The 20842-nt window shown below is 39.5% G+C and overlaps 1 protein-coding gene across 1 annotated transcript; it reads right to left on the reverse strand.

Annotated features, from left to right (window-relative positions):
* Positions 1 to 79: 79 nt before the first annotated feature.
* Positions 80 to 20504, reverse strand: lifra (LIF receptor subunit alpha a). The gene is made up of 18 exons (XM_074670626.1): positions 20353 to 20504; positions 10332 to 10541; positions 10093 to 10229; positions 9243 to 9396; positions 8674 to 8949; positions 8320 to 8446; positions 7616 to 7752; positions 7337 to 7479; positions 6919 to 7072; positions 6076 to 6140; positions 5699 to 5936; positions 5319 to 5504; positions 5080 to 5181; positions 4793 to 4939; positions 4436 to 4573; positions 4259 to 4352; positions 4097 to 4163; positions 80 to 3982 (listed from the first exon to the last, which is right to left on the reverse strand). Exons 1-18 carry the CDS (start codon positions 20450 to 20452, stop codon positions 3287 to 3289), a joined length of 3171 nt encoding a protein of 1056 aa, XP_074526727.1. The 5' UTR covers positions 20453 to 20504; the 3' UTR covers positions 80 to 3286.
* Between the last annotated feature and the right edge of the window lie 338 nt (positions 20505 to 20842).

The following is a 20842-nucleotide window of genomic DNA, read 5'->3' on the forward strand; positions in this document are numbered from 1 at the left end:
ATCTTTACATGCCTATTGGAAACATCAGTTACAGAAAGATGATACAATAAAAAAAACGTAACACTGAAATAATGTGGCCAGACAAATAACTTTATTGCATGTAATCAAGTAGCATTTCAAATTGTTTTATCAGGGTCAACATTTATTTATTCACTCTAAAGCACTGCACCATCTTTCACTTACTGGTAAAACATTCTGCAAATCTGCATGAAATTTAAAGCTCTTTCTGAAATGAAGCCTTTCAAGGGGCACAATACTTCAGTCCTGTTGTCATGCACAACATTAGTCAGTATTAGTGTTTTACAGCCACAAGGTGACACAATTGTAGAGTATAATGGATTTATAAGCCACTGCTTTGTAGCAATATAGTTTATACAGCATGCATTGATTTTGCAAATGTATCTAAGGCCAGAGACAAGGATGCGTAATGCAGCAAGTGTACTCTCTTATAAAAACCACAGATTCCCAGTGTCCAATAGAGCAAAGGTAGGCTTAAACTAAACGGTGAATCAATCAGTAATAGAAAATTCCAAGTTAGGTGTTACTGTGTATATCTACTTGGTGTGTTCTCTGGCCTGAATGACACTGTGTCTGAAAATAATGCTGTGATAAGATAGGAATGCAAAGCAGGCTTTACTGTCAGAATAAGATAGAATCACAATTCTAATCTAGGTTAGATGAATTTTCAGACACTCTTCAAAATGTTTCCATGTGTTAAACCACAAAATAATATACACTCAAAGTGTGTGTCCTGTATATCTCATAGGGCTTTATATATCTGGTTTTAACAGCATAAACATTTGCCTTTATTCTCCCAAGAAATGTGGTTAGTCGGCATAATCTGTCCATGTAGTATAGGGAATACAACTCCCAATATAAAACAATAAAACATTTTGCATGATAAGGAAAGACATGACAGAAATTTACAGTTATGTACAGTTAGTTGCATAAAATAAAAGATTTAGAGGATATATTTAAAAAAAAATTCTCAATTGATCCTAATCAACATAAAAGCATGTAACATAGCATTTATAGGTTTGTTTCAAAAGCCCTGCTTGTTTGAGAAAAAAGGCTTTAAATCAAAGGAAACAATCTGCAGTCGTGTTTAAAGATAACCGTTGCCATGATTAAGTTGTCACTGGTCTTAAACAATATCACCAGTTGCTTCAGTTATTCAATCTGACTTGAAAAAGTTTATCTTTTCATAAAATCTATCCATCATTTATCCCATTAGTCAAGCTGCAAATCAGTGTTAGAGGACAATGGAAAAGAGGGCTTAAATTTTTTCAGTAGTCAAAAGGACCGCCTGTCTGTAATCTCTTCAACATTAAAGCCATCACTCTCTATCTAAGTCGTCAGTCATATCACAGTAGTTTTGCTTAAAGCTTGTCAGCTGGAGGCACTGAGAAAAGTAACAAAATCAAAATTAAAATAAAGGCTGCCACACAGGCAAAACAGGGCCTGGCTCAAAAAAAAAAAAAAAAAAAAAAACCTACAGAAAACCTTCGAGTTCAAATGCCAAACTAAAATATTTGTACATATGCTTTTGGAAAGCTTAGTCCATGGTGCATCTTCAACGCCCACACCGCATGCGGTAAGCAATTGTTGTGCACTTGGGCACTGAGTGGCCTGTGTTTGACACCATTACTAATTTGCCTAAGTGCTGTCTACCGACCATTCTTTACAAGGTCATTTGCCCATATATTGTATCTGATAGGATTTACGAAAAATCCCTTCACGCCACCAAATATGTTCGCTTCTTTGGTCCCTTTCTCCAACTTCACAAATTAAACAGGTGCCAGGAAAACTTAAAATGAAAGATGAACAGGTTTCTTTTAAAAATCAAAACTAAATTAACATCTCCCTAACAACGATCTCTACTGTCAGCACAGCAAATATTGAATGCATAATCAACCAGATCTCTGCAAATAAAGAAACCAAGATAAAAATTCTTCACATCCAAACAGTTCAACTTAATTGAGTGAAGGAAAATATAATGTCAGCCAAGTTTCAAATTTTCACCATGTACTAAAACTAACTCTACATCACACTCTGTAAAATGTCTATTGTGATCTTTTCTGAACTGCATCTCTGTAAGAAAATCTTTTTTGAGAAGAAAGGCAGTGTTGTGAAATGTGATATGGTGCTAATTTCTGGAAGCATTACAATAATCTGAGCAATTAAAACAATATAATTACCCACCAAAGTTAGCTCATCATAATCTAGTCAATGAAAGTCAGCTTGAGGACAATAATCGACATTAAAAAGGACACTGGCCTGAATGGGAAACTCTTGTGAAGACAAGTAAAAACTGAGGAAGACAGAACAGCAAAAACAAATAAAAGTAACATCTTAGTGTTTTCATTCATTAAATTACATCAGTTTGTAATCATGTTCTAGCTTATATCAGTGTTTATCTACTGGGCTCATCACCCACATAATTCCAGACCATAACAGTGAGCACCACTCGTGGATCTGAGAATGACCTTTCTTGCCTTTAAAAACTTCTGTTCAGATCACACGATTGTGAAAAATAGACCATGTCATTAAGAATTGGAGCTACCTCAGCATTGATCCAGGGGGGGTCCATCTATACATACCTTTATATTTGTATGTCTTTCTCCCCTTTGAGTAGCTCATCAGCTGTCATCAAACAAGCAAGGTACTCCCAAAGCTGGCTGGCATTATACACATCTACGAATGAGTGGGAAGGTTTCCTTTCTTCGTGGCCACCTCCTATTTTACTGTTTGTAGTGTTCCTCCAAAGGAGTCCCTTTCCTATTATGTGCAGTCTTTCTGTTTTCTTCTTAGAGTAATTAAGTTTACATCACAAAAACAAACACATCTGAAATGAAAGCTACAAATTGAATAATCTCATCAGTAACAAAGGATATGCAATTGCCAAATGCCCACTATTGGGAGTCACAGAAGAGGCAGTGGAAAGACCTAACAGCCACAGGATGCCAGGGGGGGGGTATCTGCTGTGTAGGGTGGAGTGGAGGTATGAGGAGACTTGTTGTCAGAGTAGAAATGTTTTGACATATAAATATACAGAATTTGATATTTCTGGTATTTGCATGAAGAAGTGAGTTAAGTACATATTTTTTCAGTAAACAAATTAAATAGCATATTTAACCTGAATGTGCAACTGTGTGAATGCAGTGCTACATCAGAGCAGGTATCCAACTAGCCCATAGGTGCTATGCATAACAACAATGACAGATATTATTCTGTTTGATGAACCACCCTCCCTGGCCAGGCTGCTATCAGTGAGAGAGAGATGATTTCACGGTTTTGTGGATGACAGCAGGTTGGAGAACCAGGTTGCTGCTGATGAGGACGGTTGTCGCTTCTCTTCTGCATGTTCTTCTCCTTCAGGGAGGAGGAACTGAGTAGAAGCAACTGAGGTGGGAGATCCCAGAGAAGGTGCTAGGCCACAACTTTCCCCGGCCTCCTCAGGAGAGTCCAAATGCCAGGAGCACTGGGGTTTGTAGCCTCCAGAGCTATGAGCCTGAGGCTCTAAGATTGGTTCAGGTGAAGTAAAGTCTAAGCCGTTATTTTGGACTCTGGTTTGCATCTGGGGCCGGTAACCACCTCCACCACCTGCACAGCTGACAGAAAAGTCAGCCTGGGGTTGCTGGGTCTCAGAGGACCCCTGAGGATCTAGCTGGAAGACTAATGAAGACCCTGAGGTCTGGATCCCTGTGTATGTCACATCAGTACGTGCTGAATCCAAAGAGGATGCAGAGGAAGCAGAGGAGTCTGGGTAACGTGGTCTGATGGGTCGCTCATCCACCACCTGGTTGTAGTAGCGTAACGATGTTGGCTCGTCTGTATCAACTGGTTCATCTCCTACTCCCTGCCCTTCTTCATCCTCGTCCTCTTCGGGAATGACGACCAGAGCCTCTTTACTGGAATCCCACTCAGGCTTTTCTACGATACGCACCATGCTGTGAGGAGAGGGCTTCACATCCATGGGCCCCTGAAAGATATCAGGTGAAAATCTTTATTCAACTTCAAAACTGGAAATAGGGTTTCATCAGCCCTTTCAGCAAACACAGGGAGAATGTAGACTAAGTTCAGGACTTTACCGTACCCGAGTTCTGGACCAATCCCCCTGCAGCTTGGGCTCTGGTATGTCTGGATAGAAAGCCTTTTTCACCCTGATGACCACAAAGAGTTTATTCATTATGATTAAAAATGATACATAATCATAAAAATAATCAAGTGAGGTACAGGAAAAGACAATAAACCGCACCATTTCCTTTTCTTGTAGCAAACAAAGGTGACAATGACCAGGAATAATGCTGTAATTCCAAGAGAAGCCAAGATTTCCAGGATCAGCCAATCAGCTGTCAGGACAAGACAACAACAAGGGTTAAACTATTTCAAACAAGTCACATGAATGATTGCAAAGTGACAAGCATTTACATACTGAATGGCTCCAGAGTGATGGCAGCAGTGGCGCCTGTGTCCTCTCCGGCTGAGGTGTACGCTTTAACAGTAAATTTATAGGAGCCCTCGGAGAGACCTTTCACCGTGTAGCTCCTGCTTGTTGCATCTGGCAGGTTGGCTGTTTGAAAGGATAGTGAAAGATGAAAAAGACAAAAAAAAGAAAAGGACAGGTGGAAAAAGAGAGGAAGATGAATAATCAATGAGAAGATAAGTGAGCAATTTAAAGAGCAAAAATGCACTCTCCTAAACAATTTGGAAATCATGTTGTTTTGAGATTTATGCACGTTTTGTATTTCATTATTTTTCAGAACTGAGACAGCAGTCTGTACACACTGACCTAGAAGTGTGAGCTGGGAGCCATTACTGATGTAAATGTTGTATCCCAGTAGGTATCCTCTTCTGTCGACTTGGGGCATCTCTTTCCAGGTAAGAAGAACATCAGACCCGTGCTGACTGGTCAACAAAGAGACAGAACTAGACGGAACTGTAGAAACCATAAAGACAGGAGAGAGGAGAGGGAGGCACAACATGAGGGGATGAGGACAAAACGTCAGCTGTTAAAATGCTGAGTGTGAATCCTGAGGTGGCTGCTTTTTTCTAACAGAGGAAGCTTTCTGTCCTTACCCAGCTCCTGCATGTATCCCTGCCAGCGCTGTAGCAGCTGTGGAGCCTCAGAGGAGCAGCTGTACAGAGAGAAGTTGTACCTTACACCTGGGTGGAAGTTGGCTGATGGAGGAGGAGGAAGAGATTATTATACATCACAAATGCAGTTCTATAGTTGATTAAAAAAATTACATAAAAGTTTTTCTTTTTTTTACGTAAACTTGGTCACAATTTCTACAGTGTCATTTAGACAAGCCTACCTGACTCAATGGAGGTATTGGTGTTTACTTGAGACACCTTCATCCATTCAATAGGGCAGTTTTTTAAGCAGGAAGCATCATGCCATTCCACCACATAGCCACAGGTGGCGTTAGCATCACTCTGCCAGAGGAGAGGGAAGCCGCTGTCTGTATAGACCACCCTCGAAACGTCAAGATGATCAACATCTGCAAAAGAAGTAAGAAAGGCATGACTTCATTTTCTCCTTTTTATAACTGCTGCATTAAGCTCTCAGTGCTGACAACCATAAGTGATAAAACACGAGCTACAACTGAGAAAAAAACAAACTCATTAATTTTTTCACGTGATTTTCTTTAACATTAAGGGATCCCAAGGAGACCCTTCCTCCATTCCAGCTTACCTGTCGAATGTAGAGGTATGAGCACGCTTGCAGGTGGAGATGCCCCTTTGTTGTTTGTTGCAATGACTGTTGCTATGACCTTCTTGTCGCTGCTGAAGGCAGCGATCTGTGTGAGGTTGATCGGTACAGCAGATGTATCTGGTGGAAATATTTCTGTGTGCTGCTCATTTTCCTCAGAGGACCAAAGAGTGACTTCATAATTTGTGATCTGACCGTGGCTCTGCCGATGAGTGAGAGGCTGGAAGGGACAGTCAATTATAAATCACCCTTTTCTTTTGTCTTTAGATGTAAATGTTTTTAAGCCTGTTCTCAGCAGGAATAAATTATTAATTATAACATGCTGATCATGATGAAATTTATAAAAACAAAAAAAATACCTTCCAAAGGATCCGTCCAGTGTTGTCTTTGTTCATCCACATCCACACATCAGGGGCATCAGGAACTGAAGGAACACAAGAAAAGTATTGCTTCTGCTTCCAGTTCATAAAAACAAGTGAGTGACATTTATATGACAGATGGTAGAGAACTTTAAAAAGAAGGCTGACAGAATATGGAATTTTGAACAATAGCAGACATGCAGTACTTAGCAATGACACAACTGAGCATCCTCAATAACACCAGGCAAACTCTAACTGCTCTGGATGAATAAGCTCCAGCTAATGAGACTTTACTGATAAAGGAGCTTTTGTTGTGAAACAGACACTGAACCAGACAAATTCCATGCAATGGCTCCCACTCATGTTGACAGTTTCGTACTGGACTGCAGTTTATGTCATTTATATGAATTTACTGCAGAATTAAAAGGTCAAAACAATACGTCATTATCTTTGATGGAAACAGTGGCTTCAGAGTGGGTTTTACAGAAAAAGACATTCTATCTTTATGTTTATTTTTTCAATACCAAAATGCTTTTAACTTTCGTAAAAATTATAGCTGTTCTAAGTTTTTCTTTAAAACAACTTTTTAGATGTATTAATTTAGAAAAAAACAAAGTTAGAGATTGTATTAAGGTCAAATATACCGAAGAAGTAGAAGTCATGGTTCACATCAAGTTCCAGCATATTTAATGTAACTGTTGTATGTTTAAATTTTACATTTTGCAGTGAAGACATTTTTCACGAAAACAAACACTCAGGAATAAATTAGAATCAAAGTAGTCATGAGTTACAACACTTACTAAAAAACTGCTCAAAGAACTGATACCACAAATAATTACCTACCATCGATATTGGTTTTGAAGGGAAACAGTTCGCTCCAATTTCCCCACTTCCAGAAATTCTGCTGGGCACCACAGCGGACTGTTACGCTGTAATCCTCATCAGGATACAGGCCTGAAAGAACTGCTGACCGCAGACCCACACCGGAGAAAGTACGCTGGGGACATAGATCAGAATTCATTAAAATTTGATACACAGTAGCTCACACAAATGATGAAAACTTGCTTTCATTTGTTGAAAGTACTGTGGTTAGTCATTGGTGTGTGGTTATGGAAATGTGGTAGGAGAATGACATTGATCAAGTCTGGCTGATGTATACACAAACAGAAACTGTACAAATGCAACAAGAAACCGACAAAGTCTCTGTGTGCTCTGCTAAAAAAAATACACACACACACGCTAAAAGACATGGACAGCTCACCTTTGTTTTGAGCCCTTGAGAGGTCAGCTCTACCTGACAGACAAGAGCCAGAGTGGAGTAGCTTTCATACTTCCACTGCCACAGCACGGTGGCATTCCAGGCATCGATGAGGACACTCACGTTAAGTGGTGCTACTGGACGTACTGTGAGGAAAGGGTGAAACCAAATTAATCAACCACCCATTTCATGTCTCCTGCTTGGAATATGTGGAATAAAAAGAAGTTTTGGTTCTTGGTGTGGTTACGCACATTGATTCTGATAAGGGTTACTGGTACCTACCTCTGTGAGTGCGTTCACCAGAGTCAGAGAGGCTGGACTGACCCAGAGGATTTACAGCTATGAGTGTCCAGTTATCTTCCCACTTCTCCACACTGCACTCCTTCTGCTTTTGCTCTTGGCTGCCTCCAGTACAGCTCCTTCAGACAGAACATAAACAGCTTCAGCACATACGCCAGTACCACGAGTGTGATGACATCTTATTGAATTCAGATGAAGTATGATCATTCTAGATGCACTTCAGAAGCTACAAATACAAACACAAGTCCAAACATGTCCCCAGTATAACCACTCTTCTGGCCATCTTTCAGACCATTCCTGTAAAAGGTCTGGCAGACAGCCAATGCACTACCAATGTTAAATGGGCACGCAGAAGCAGCAAGTGGTTACTTAGACTAAGTGCTCTTGTCATTCTCTTTCTCACTGGGTTGATTTTTTCTGGCAGAAATCACATTTAGAGAAAGGCGGGAGGCCGGTCGTAAATAATGCAGGAATATTTCAAACATAAACAACAAAGTGACACTGTACTACATCCCGACATATCTGTTAACTACTGTCATCACCACCTTTACCCTAGACCTTTCTGAAATGCTGAGTGCCTTTGAATTTCCCTGTCTTGTAAACTAACTAGAACTGTGTCACATCTGTAGCCTAAAAAAGTTTCATGTTTAATTAATTTATTGTGTGCGCATGTGTGACTGTGGTACCTTTTGTTCAGCGAGTAGTGTGTTTTTCGTTTGCCATACAAGTGTGTGTCTCGACCTTCGGTCCACCTGCACACAGCTGAGGTTAAGTCATGAGTCTCACACACGAAATCAGTGGGCAGGGGTGGATCTGAGGGGTTAGACAACAAGAGAATACAAGTTTAGCATGATTGAGTATTTAGACAATAAAACTGTATAATACCTTCATTTATTAATCAATCCACTTTCATGAACTGTTTAACATCTCACAACAACTTTTTCTGAGTTGTGTTTCTTTTTACTTATTGCTGATCACATGCGCCATAGATACACAATAATTCACATTTTAGTTCTTAAGAATCAGGTAATTCCTCTTACATCCAACAAACACCACTGATCCAGCCAGGCGTGAAGTCAGTTTGTCATTACAGATGACGTTAGTTCCAGTTCTTCCAGATGCCTCCTGATGAACCACCCGGGTGGCGTAGGTTCGTCTGCTCAGCCGTGTTACGTTCACAATCGAGGAGCCGAAGATGATGGAACCAAAGACTCCTCCCTCCTCCACAATACAGCAGAAGGTGGTGTTGGACCCTACAGGGACAATTTTGTCCTGCGGGTACATCTGGTAATTCTCATTGCTGGGAATGTCGTTTCCTGTGGAGAAGCAGTGTTGGAGAAAGAAAAATCAAAGTGTTCAAAATATTCACTGGAATGACAGAAAAAGGAGAGGGAGATCAACAGATCAACAGAGGCTTATTTTAAATCTTGCTGTAAAGAAAGCAGTTTGCTTGGTTTCACAAAGAGATTCTATTGGGGAAAGTGAGTCATACAGTGTTTTCTATTCTTCTGAATGAACAAGCTTCTCAGCTCATACTAAGCATCTTCTTCTAATATTGGTGTCTTTTTTTTTACCTCAAAAGAGGTCAAAGAGAAAACATATTTCTGACCTTGTAGTATCTGAGTGCTGCTCCATTCACTTGTCGTCTGTCCTTCTCTTGAGCGGATTCCGACGGACAGTGAGGTACACTCCAGAGGTTCCAGAGAGGTCCAGTTCCACTGATGCCGACCACTCACCTGATCTGCTGTCACAGACACAGTCTCCTACAAGGAAAGACAAATACAGTACAGTCAGAGATCAACCAGAGAGGCTTCTACAGGGGTTGTGTTCAGGATGTCTGTTATACCTAGAAAATGCTCAGTTAACACAAAGTCAAAGACATGTTTCTGAAAAAATGTTCTGAAAAGAAATAACATCAGCTGATTTTTTTGTCCTTTGGAGACTGATTAATATTAGAGGGTATGTAAGCCAAAATATGACAAGAAGTTAAATAAACAAATATTAACATGGCTTCTACTCTAAAACTACTTTCAGGTTTCTTTGTAGAGGTGGGAGAAAAAAAAAATTGAAATTGATATATCAGGATTTTTGTTTAACAATATCAAAATCGGGATTCTTTGTCATTTCAGTCTTTGTTTAAAACTGGATTGGGTAAAAGTTTCCACTTTTCTCCAGCAGAAGGTGAAATGTTTCTCTAAGACCCACATGATGTGCATTTTATGGGAAATATGGCTCCTTATATAGTCTGTAGACATTATCATCATTAAACTTGTAAAGTAAAAATCATAAATATCAGAGAACAGCAACTTAAATTGAATTGGCACCTAAAAATCATAATAGAATCGAATCCCAAGAATAGCATATTGTCCCAGCCCTACTTCCTTGCATGAGTACATTTACAGTTTTTAATGTGGTTGTATGAATAAAAAACAAGATCATGAAAAACTAAGAATGCTCACATAGAGGGCAGTTTCATTGAGTTCAGTTCGTAGAATCATGAGGTCAAAAGTTGAGGCTCCTCCTCCCACCCAGGATATGGATAGCTGTTGCGTGCTCAGGCTGGGTGACAGGCTCACCTGCTGCGGTACAGGAAGCACTGAAAAGAAAATGGAAATCATTTTAGGATTGTAAAGACAGTCAAAAGTAATGAGTATGAGTTTATTTGCACTGAGAGTTAGTGTGCTCTGATTCATCTTACCATCTTTAGCATGAGAGTGTACTACGGAAAGGCCCAGTAGAAGAAAGATGAGCCAGACAGGATTAAAGCTGGGCTTTAAGCTTGGACTATCCCTTAGATGAGGCATGGTGATCCACTGGCCAAGTCCCTGTTTGCAGATCCTTATGTGGTATTCCTCTCCACTACAGTCGCAACATGCTGAACATCCTGTGAGGCAAGACAGAGGGTGCCCTGCAGGAAAAAGAACAGAGAAAAACAAGTTAAAACAAGAGTTTTAACAAAGGAAATCTGACAGATTACAAACAAAACAAACAAGAAGGCTCACACATAAGCTGCAAAGAAGTTTTTATCAAATTCCTGGTGACAAAGTAAGGATTTATCAGCTCTCAGCCTCACAATCCCGTTTTAAAACAATGAAGGTGGTGTTCTATTGTTGAGAAACTCAAGTTGGATCCAGGCCAACACAACGTCCATGGCTTACACAGAGTTTTTATAGAATATCTCTGGAGATTTGTCTTGTTTGCTCTCGTCACTACTGGGATATAGGGAGGAGCTGCGATTCGTTGCGCCACTTTTAATTCCTGCAATGACTCCCTGCCAACTGCACTGCGTTTGTTGAAAGAGTGCATGCCAAAGCCAGAGGTGGCAAAGCGGGAAAAATACATTTTTGGTATTAATAAAACATCACTCTAGCTAAATGTTGAAACACTCAGTGCTTTCAGGAGAAAGCTTTTAAATCCAATATCCTCTCAGCTCAGTGTGCGTAGTTTGAATGTTAAAGCCGTGGTTTTGCTGTTTTTCAGCTCACACCGTCCCGTGTACTACTATTGTGAAAACCCAGACAGATATCAGGCAGACAGAGACAGTTAAGCTGGGACAAATACAGCTGTGAGTCTCTTATGTAAGAGGTTTGGAACCGCCCCTGTTTTATTCAGACACTCTACAAATAAACTAGTTTCACCAGAGGGGTGTACTACCAAAAAAGATTAATGGGTTAGGTGGAGCTGACGAGTCTGTAGTAAGAGTTTGTAATGTGCTGAGGTGAATCACGTCAAGACCTGGCAGCATCACAAATAGAAGCAGCAGGTGTATCTCACACCAAACCTGCTAATTTACATTAACAGGAAAAAGTGCTACCTTTTCACGTGATATTTTCAGTGGAACTGAGATAACATCAGATAAATACGATATTCAAAGTAAACTATTCAGTGGCAGGAGCACAAACTGAATAAACAGCACCAGGAACCTTCATGCATGTGACCTCGCCCCTGTTCCTCCCTCTCATTGTTCTCCTGTTTGCTCTAGGTATTTTTAACCACTAACATCTCACGCTGTATAATAATCATACGCTGAAAGAATGTTTACAGAGCAGTGACCACAGATCACTTGAAACTGTGTTTTCATGCTTGATCCTGACAAACACTGCTGACCTTGCTGACAATTAAATAGTATTTATCAAACGTTCACAAGTTGTAGTCTTTTTTTGACCCATCAGATGCACACAGCGTAGGCACACGTTGGAGTGAAATAACAGCGCAGCAAAATAACCAATACTCTTCAAAGGAACAAGCACTGACTTTACTCTCGGTGGAAAATAACTTCTAAGTGTTCTAAAAGACTCAAACACACCAAGTAAAATCCAGTATGAAGCAATAAAGATGCAACCTAAGATAGTAGAGATAAAACTATTTCACAGAGTAATATTCATACATTAGTATAACCTTATTCCTCTGTACAGAAGGTCACAGTTTATTTTTCCTACATCAACATACCTTTAGCCAAAAAGCTGTGATGCACCGGGGTATAGATTTTGACATTTTGTTCCCAAGCAATGTTTACAGCACCGATGTAATGGAACAAAAAAATATGTGACAGGTCATTATGCTGTTCAGTGAAGCATTAAAAGGAAACACATTAAATGTCATGATGAAGATGATTAATTAGAGTCAAACTGGTCACAGAAACAATAATAAAACCTATTTCTGACCAGTTTATTTTTTTTTTAACATCAGCTTGTTCCAGCTTAAAGAAATTATATGTGCTTCTCAACATCTGATGAGCCAAAATCTTAAATAACTTTTGGTTCCTGGTAGGGATGGGTACCTTTCACATTTGAAACGATACGGTACCGATTCCAGGTACTTGGCAATTGGTACTGGTACTCAACGGTACCAATTTTTGGTACTTTTGTGTGTTTATGTAGTAAAAAAATATCAATTTGTTTACTAATAAAATGTTAATTATTTTCAATTTTACATATTTATTCTTCGATATATAACCTTGAAATGCTGTGTTCATGTCCATCATGGAAAATCCCCTAGTCTTCCACTCTTTCACAGTCACAAGGATGCATTCAGGTACCTAAACATGGTACCTTTTGATTTTACATGAATCGGTACCTGGTACTTTTGACAGAATTTGGTCTGTACCTATAAAAGTACCTAATTCGGTATCCGTCCCCAGTTTCTGGGTATCCAAGCAAACAAGTTCTTTGTAGTCTTCAGCTTGGATTAAGGCAGTGATTCTCAAACCCTATGCTTTTATTTTGAAAGTTTTTTTTTTCAATGCAGCAGAAAACCCTGTGCCATAACCTACACCTGCCGTTTCCCAGTAAATAAGAAGACCTGGAAATTTTGCTCTCATGTGCCAACTGAGCATAGCTAAACACAAGAAGAACAACAACAACTACATTAGATATGGACTTTCATGAACTCAGTACCATGCAGGAAAAAACTGTGCTGTGTACATATACTGTGAAATAAATGGATGTCTGTTTCCGTGTTGGAAATGGAGTGGCCTTGAGACTCAATACAAACAGCTATTGGGTGCCCACCTGTCAATCAGCTGAGCTGTTACTCTGATTGGGCAAACCTGTGATCTTAAAATCTTCTAATCTGCTGAGTTAGAAAAAAAACCAACACGTAGAGATTGTGCTAATAGAGAAATAAATTATTAAGATGGGAGACATTTCATGTACCAGGCATGTTTATTTTTGCTGTAAAATGGCTTTGTTTTTTGGCATGGTGTGTACATGGTTTCTGGTACTTCCCAAGCCAGCCTTAAGGGGCCACTTTACAAATTGCACTTACACGTTGTCTCATATTTTTAGACCAGAGGTTGCCACTTGTTTGTGTGGCGAGGTGTTGGCACATGAGGGAATGAAGCATCAAAACTAGCAAACTGTGATATTCTGTACTAGCTCAGGCTCAAACTGCTCTCTGAACACAAAGTTGAAAATTGTCCTGAAGTGAGGTCATAACTTGTCAGTTAGGGGTGATAGAGACATGTTTTCACTCTGTTAATATTTGAAAGTCAATATGATAACTGAAAATATTAAAGAGCAAGTTATGAATATGCTCATAAACTCATCATACGACAGCTCAATTACAAATCAGACATCAGAGAAAACCAAATACTGCATCTTTAAGTCAATGCAATACGAAACTCTGCAAAAGCAAGGCACAGGTTGTTTCATAACAGCACACTGAAAAGTAATCAGGTTATCCACAGAAACATGTGGGTGGGGAGTGTCTCAAGGTGAAGTCTCTGTCTGAGCATAATGGGATTGTTGTTCTCTCTCTAAACAGAAAGACAAACCCAACATGCCCGATTAAAGCACAAAGAAGATTTTGCAATCACCTGTTGGGAGCCGTGGCCTTAATGAACTTGTGTGCACATGTTTTTATTTGTAACTCTTGAGTTGTATTTATGCTCAACTGTCACCGATACACCGCCGTGCAGTTCATCTGGTTTCCTTTCCAGCATGTCGGGACAGGCTGTGAAAAGGTTGGTAGCTGAAGAAAACAATGCTCTGAAATACTACCAAGCCTACCAACCAATCTCAATGATATGACCTGAATGCAAACACAGAGATAAACAAATTTCACCATCAAGAGCCATTTCTAAGAACTGATAAATGTAATCCTGACTGAAGCAGACAGTCAGACGAGGTGACCCTGATAGAATCCAAGCAGGTCATTGCATTTATATCCAATATATCCACTGCAGAGCTCCTAGAAAAAAATGACTGAGGTATTAAATCAGAATACTTCTTTACTGATCACTATCTGCAAAAAAAGAGATCAGAGGTGGACTGGAAGAATAAAACACATGGGTGAATAACCTGAAAGCTCTGAGTTCATCTAAAGAGACACTGAACAAGAACAAAACAGCACCCTGCTCTTTAACCCCGGTGTTTAGCGAGTGATATATGATAGTTTTTCTTTGCAAAACATGCTGTACCAAGTGCCAAGAATCGCAGCCAATAATGGCAGATGAGGCTACACACACACACGCGCGCACACACACACACTGATTCCAGGGAAAGGAGGACTGACTTTATGGGAAAGGAAGGCAGGAGCTGTTTTTTTACCCTGTGTATCCAACTGCCCCCTCAACAGTTCTTTCCTAACCTTTTAGTTTCACTTTTATCTTGACTCAGTCTGGAAAATAACACAAAGCACTCAGAGATACAATCCAAAAAAGAAAACAAGAGGATAGATAATTAATAAAAATCTGTGTAGGTCATATTGAGGTTACTGAAAGTGCTCTGCAAGCCTTTTAGTTTGAGAAGAAAAAGTAAACAAGTAGACAAAAACTTGGTTAACATCTATCAATTGAGAAGCAAATAACAGCAAATCATCTCTGCTCGCTGTTGAGACACTTTCTGTCCTGGAGACTTTGCAGCTGTAGCAGAAGTATGAAAAGAATGTCAGACTGAGAAAGTGTTTTTTTTTTTATGAATCTGAAACGAGCTCTTTTCAGATGATTGAACGGTTACAGTCACACACATCCAATAGTCTGTTTAAATGAATTTAACTTTTTTTTGTGCAACAGTACTGTAATCAGATTTCTGCTGCTTCATGATTAAGCCAGACATAACAAAGTCCACCTTCTTTAGCACGACTTTAACAATTTACTGCGACGCTTGTGCTTTTGTTTTGTTGTGCTTCTGTTGAGTTTTTCCACACTCTTTTAAAGGAGTCAAGTGTCTCCCTGACTGAGAATACATCACCTCCAGATGAAATTCAGAGGCTTGGCTCAACATAAATACAGCTGTGTGGAGTATGTTTCACACCCTTCTGTGTCTGCTTGGAAAAAAAGTTTTGAGTCTGTTCAAAGCTGCACATTGAAAAGGCTGTTACACTGCGCCTGGACCCAGAGGATTATTTTTCCAACTTCTGCAGCGAACTGAAACATTTTACAACCTCAGAATATACCCTTACAGCCATTTGAACCCTGAGAAAAAGAAAAAAATATAGTGCATTGCTGGGAAGCGGGACAAAAAGCTGCAGATTCTGGGAACTCTAACCACGAAACTGATAGCCACAAATGCACAGCAACACACAAATCAATACCTCTCTGCTGGGCTGCGTTCCTTGTCCTTGCAGAAGCAATAAATAAGACCATGAACTGAGCAAAACCCACAAAGATATTGCTGTTACTTCAAACCTCATCTGTGTGCCTGCAGTTGTCCTATTTAAGGAGAGCTCACCTTCCAAAGAATGTCCCGATCTGTTTGTTTTCTTTCCCAACTGCGGACTTTGCCACTGTTCTGTTTGACTGTTCAGCTGTGCAAGGACGCTCTCTGGAGTAACAGTAAGCAACGGAAAAAATCAGGTATGCTCACAGACAAAATATATCATGGAGGACTGACTACCCAGTAGTACAACCCTTTACAGGAACCCAGATGTACTCAAGGGCCGTTTGTTCCCGTATCCAAACATGAGTTGGTACTCAAATAGTAAGGCAAAACAAGTCAACATGTAACATACCCCTGTTTGTTGAAGACCAGTTCAGCGGTTGTGCAAGTTAGAAATAGTTACTGGAATTATGCAAAACTATGTAAAGTGGCTTCATATAAAAATGTTTTTGTTGTTCTCTGATATAAAAAAAAGTCAACTGACTGTGGTTTAAATGATTAGATATTCGTACAGATATTAGTCTTTAGGGGAATCAAATAGCTTCAGAATCCAGGATGAAAGTTTTTGAGAGCAATAAAAGTGGCCTTCCTATCAAGAGTTGCCGAAGGAAACCGTCTCATAGTTTTGTCTGTCAAGTTGTAGCCCATGGTAAGATGTCTAAAGCTGATAAATTATTACGACACAAAAAATATCCGGTTGGTTCAAACTGAAAATTTTAAATCTGACAAGTCCAAAGGAAAGACATGTTGATTGAGGAGCTGAAGAAACCACTGGTCAGAGGAGAGAATCTGGATGCTCAAATTCCTGTTTACAGTTAAAGCAGGAATACTCTTGAATAGGGCTGCAGCTATCGAGTATTTTAGTATTCGAGTATTCTACTGAAAATCCCATCGATTAATCAAGTAATCGGATAAAATACATTTGTTTAGTTACAGAGCAGTTATTTTTCAAACGAATTTTTTTCTCTTTAAGAAATAGAATTTTCTGATACAGCATGTCAATAAGAGCACTTGCTTTGGTAGCTCCAAAATTTGTAAACACACTTTGACACATTTTTTGTGCCTTGTACATCTCATCAAATGTTGCGGACCCAAATGGCACCCGTTTCATAGAATGACACATTAGTCTCCAAACTCCAGAAAAGAAGCTAGATTTGTTGCAAGTTGCTATTTTGTATAAGAGGTAGCTTGAGGGGTCTGAAAATTCTCTTAATATGGCCTCAGCTCTATTTGAAATTAGAGGTAGACCGATATATCGGCCGGTCGATATATCGGGCCGATATTTGGACATTTATGTCCATCAGCCATCGGCCGTATTTTCTTTTAAAAAGCCGATTTTTGATCCGTTGTATAAAATTACGCAATTTTTGACCAGGCACAAAAAAGATGAGCACCTCAAACTTGTGGAACCACTTGGATACATTACATACTTTTGTTTAAATTATATTAATAAGTTCAGATTTCTTTTTTGACATTTTAAGAATAGTGTGAATGTTTACTACTGCTTGCTACATTGTGTGTTTACTCAGACAAAATATTTCATTGTTTTGAAAGCTGAATAAATGTTCAGAGGACTGGACACGACTTGTTGTAATAGATTTCTTTTAGTTGCTCAGAAATTGCTGCGTTTCACAAAAATGTGATAAATATGTATTTATCTAACAATCGGCCTGAATTTCAAATTAGAAAAATCGGCTATGCATATCGGCATTGGCTGCCCAAATCTGGAAAGCATCGGCATCGGCCCCCAAAAAACCCATATCGGTCGACCTCTATTTGAAATACCACTCTTTGATCTTTTAAAAAATTTAACGATTCCTCAAGGCGGAGAAAATTACTCGAGTAATTTTTGTAATCGAGTACCTCGAATCATTTGAGGAATCGTTTCAGCTCTACTCTTGAACAACGTCATGATGGCATTAAATACTACTTGACCATTTATTTATTCATTCATCTTTTTGTGCTTTTACTTCAAAGGGAAAACACAAAGGATAAGGTAGAATACAGGATGAGAGTGGGGAGTGACATGCAAGATTGGTAATGCATTTTGAATTTGCCCTCATGCTTTCCACTCCAGGGCTAACACCAACTCAGGAGAGCACTAGGGATGTTCAAAGTGACTCCTTTTTCATTGTGTGAAGAAAATTTCAAATTTGGACACACTGACAAGTCTAGATGTAAGCAATAAAATAGGTTAAATGTAGCTCATTTAATTAAAACACAAGATCACAAAGACTGAGTAAAGAATGTGAAATTGTTCAGCAGAATGCGGCTAAAGTTAGCAAAGCTAGCACCACCAGACTCCAGTCTACTTCACAGATTGATGTCCACAGTCAAACCAGACACAGCCACATGAAAGTCCATTTTCTAGATCTAAATGCTGTCAAGCTGCATGTAATAGTAGAGATGGCATCAATCATACGTGCTTGTTTATATCAGGGTAGTAGAGTATTATTATTTTGTTGCAGTAGCCAGTAACTGCCCCAGCAACTTTTGGACACAATCACTGGCATTTCAGGCCTAGAATAATAAAACTAAATGAAGAAAAAAAAATCATTTAACCAACCAGTTATTCTGTTGCCGACTAGTGAGAGTGAGGACGACACATCTTCAATCACTGAACCACCGACAGTTTCAACCATGAGCTCAGTCTAGAAATCGCTCCTGAGAGTGGAGTACAGCTTTTATTCTCACCAGAACTTAAACCAGGATAAAAATAACAAAGGAATGGAGCCAAAGCCAAAATAACTCCAAACTACATTTCACACAGCCAGCTGCCTTACAGCACCTTACTATCACAACCACATTTCAAACAGAGATCAGAACCTCAACTGGTATTTTCTTAACTCAAAGTGTGTGGGATGGAAGCTAAAGCCAAACCCAGGAAAAACTTGTCTGTTCTCAGCCTCCGCTCTGGAACGCTGTCATTATGCTGTCATACGGTGACCACCAGGACCAAAGACATAAGCACACAGTGCCTCTGGTAGACTGGGTGAGTGTGGTGGCATTTTGAAACATGAGCCAAGTTTGCTTCTAATTCTGTTTGACCTTTGAAGGAGTCCAGGGGAAGACCGGATGTTAGCCAGAGAAAAAGTGAAAAACAGGGTAACTGTGTGAAATGTCGGTGCTCTGACCTCAGCAGAGAAGGGACATTCAGTTCTGTGTGTGTGTGTGTGTGTGTGTGTGTGTGTGTGTGTGTGTGTGTGTGTGTGTAGCTGTTGGACCTCAACCAAGATGGCTTCCTTCCTGCCCCTTTCCCCGTCCTCTTTCATGAATCTTAATGGTAATTTTGGGAGCAGTAGGAAGTGACTCAAGCATTCACTTCAAAACTACCTTCATCATTCTTGGACATTTCTTCCTAATTATCAGCTGTGGACTCTGACACACTCTAAAAGTCAAAAGTATGACTCTGACCCCACAAAGAAGCCTGAAGTCCTTCAGTACAATAACATCCGAGTGATTTGTAACGGGAAAAACTCAAAAAGAGGTTGGCTATTTTTCAACCAGGTACAAGTGGCGGCTTACACAACCACAATGTGTTATTGCACCTTGTATTCAGAATGTCTCATACTGAGTCATACTCAAATGTGTTGAATTTAAAGTAGCCTGTTTTTACATTTTAACCTAGTACACAATACAACGCTTAAAATTCTCAAAATTCAAGAGTAAAACCACACCAGGATATATATATACATATATATTACATAAGCACTTACTATCCCCTATTGTGCAGGTGCAAATGGTATTGCAACAATATCTCTGAAGGAACAATTGCGGAGCTACCTGACAATCTCCTGATAGAGTGCTTGTTACATTTATGAAGGGAAGAAGAGTCGTGTTTTATATAATGATAATAAATAACAAACATGCACCGATGCTTGTAAACGTAATTATTAAATGATACAAATTTAGACTTGTTAAAAAAATCATTAAACATATTACGCAACAAAGGAATGAGTCTATATCAGTATCATCGCTTTGGTAGATAGACAGAGGAAGAAATCAAATTTTTTGATTGGCAAGAGGTGGACATAGTTACGTTTTGTAAAATAAATAAATAAATAAAAAAGGTCCAGTCAAACTAGGAGCAAATAACAGTGACTTCATACTGTGTACTATTCGTACGCCCTCGTTGTCCTGTCCTTTCTGTATAAAGTTTAAATAATATCGGATCACATAAACCCAGGGATTTTTTTCCTGCACAATCTGTATTTTAACATTTATTCTTGTACTCGTGAAAAAAAAATTATGTGTCCACATCAGCTGACATCCTGAACTGCATCATCTCAGTACACTGTGCATCTTTAGCATTAGCAACATGGGCAGCGTGATGGGTACCCTTACGAGTTATTATAAAAATCAACACAGAGACGGTAAATACGCTGAATACATGTAGTTATTATCTTAATTTATAATTTCTGATGAGAGACACAGCATTTGAATCTAAAAATCTGGGTTAAAGTGACATTTTGTACCTTTAGCAGGCAGCACCCCAACACACACGCAGTCGGGCCACTATGTTTGGAAAAACACTGCTAGCGACAGTAGCTGCGAACTACGAAGTAACGGAAAACGTCAAAATAAGATCACATATAACATCAAAACAACTACATTAATTACCTCTGACGTAGCAAGATGTCCTTCTCAGCACGTTTTCGGTTGTTTTATCCAATAAATCAGCTTTTACAGAAGCCTGCCCCCGTTTTCGCTCGTAGACCATTCCCTGTGACTCCCGAATAAGATAGGATTACTGGAATAGAGCGAATCAGGGGGTTGATTGGCGCTTGTTCTGACCAATGAGTTCCTCTGAATAGTTTTCCCACGGGAAGGAGGGCGCTGTCGTGTTGTGTTGAAGGCACGCAGGGAAAAAAAAATGAACGTGGGCGTCACGACACCCATCCTCTACAACTGTCTGCTGGAGACAATGATGTGGGATTTCATTCTGGAGTTTTGGAACTATAATGACTCTGCAGCGATAGAAAAATACAGTTTTAATCCCCATAAGAGTGATTCTCTCACACCTGTAAACGCTTCTTCTATTGTGAAGCCTTAATGCACCCGTCCACTTGTACAGAAGCCCATTTTCGCCAGTAATACAACGAACAGGAGA

Source organism: Halichoeres trimaculatus, unplaced genomic scaffold (assembly GCF_033239565.1).
Source record: "Halichoeres trimaculatus isolate MK-OKI-2021-1 unplaced genomic scaffold, fHalTri1.1 fHalTri1_scaffold_5, whole genome shotgun sequence".
NCBI classification, from domain to species: domain Eukaryota; kingdom Metazoa; phylum Chordata; class Actinopteri; order Labriformes; family Labridae; genus Halichoeres; species Halichoeres trimaculatus.

What these genes read in the sequence shown, in the direction of transcription:
- lifra (XM_074670626.1), bottom strand. Translation starts at nt 20,452, where the DNA reads ATGGTCTACGAGCGAAAACGGGGGCAGGCTTCTGTAAAAGCTGATTTA. An exon ending in CTGGACGGATCCTTTGGAAG is followed by an intron (nt 5,937 to 6,075) that starts GTATTTTTTTTG and finishes TGTCCCTTCCAG; the next exon opens with CCTCTCACTCATCGGCAGAG. An exon ending in CATCACTCTGGAGCCATTCA is followed by an intron (nt 4,353 to 4,435) that starts GTATGTAAATGC and finishes TTGTCCTGACAG; the next exon opens with CTGATTGGCTGATCCTGGAA.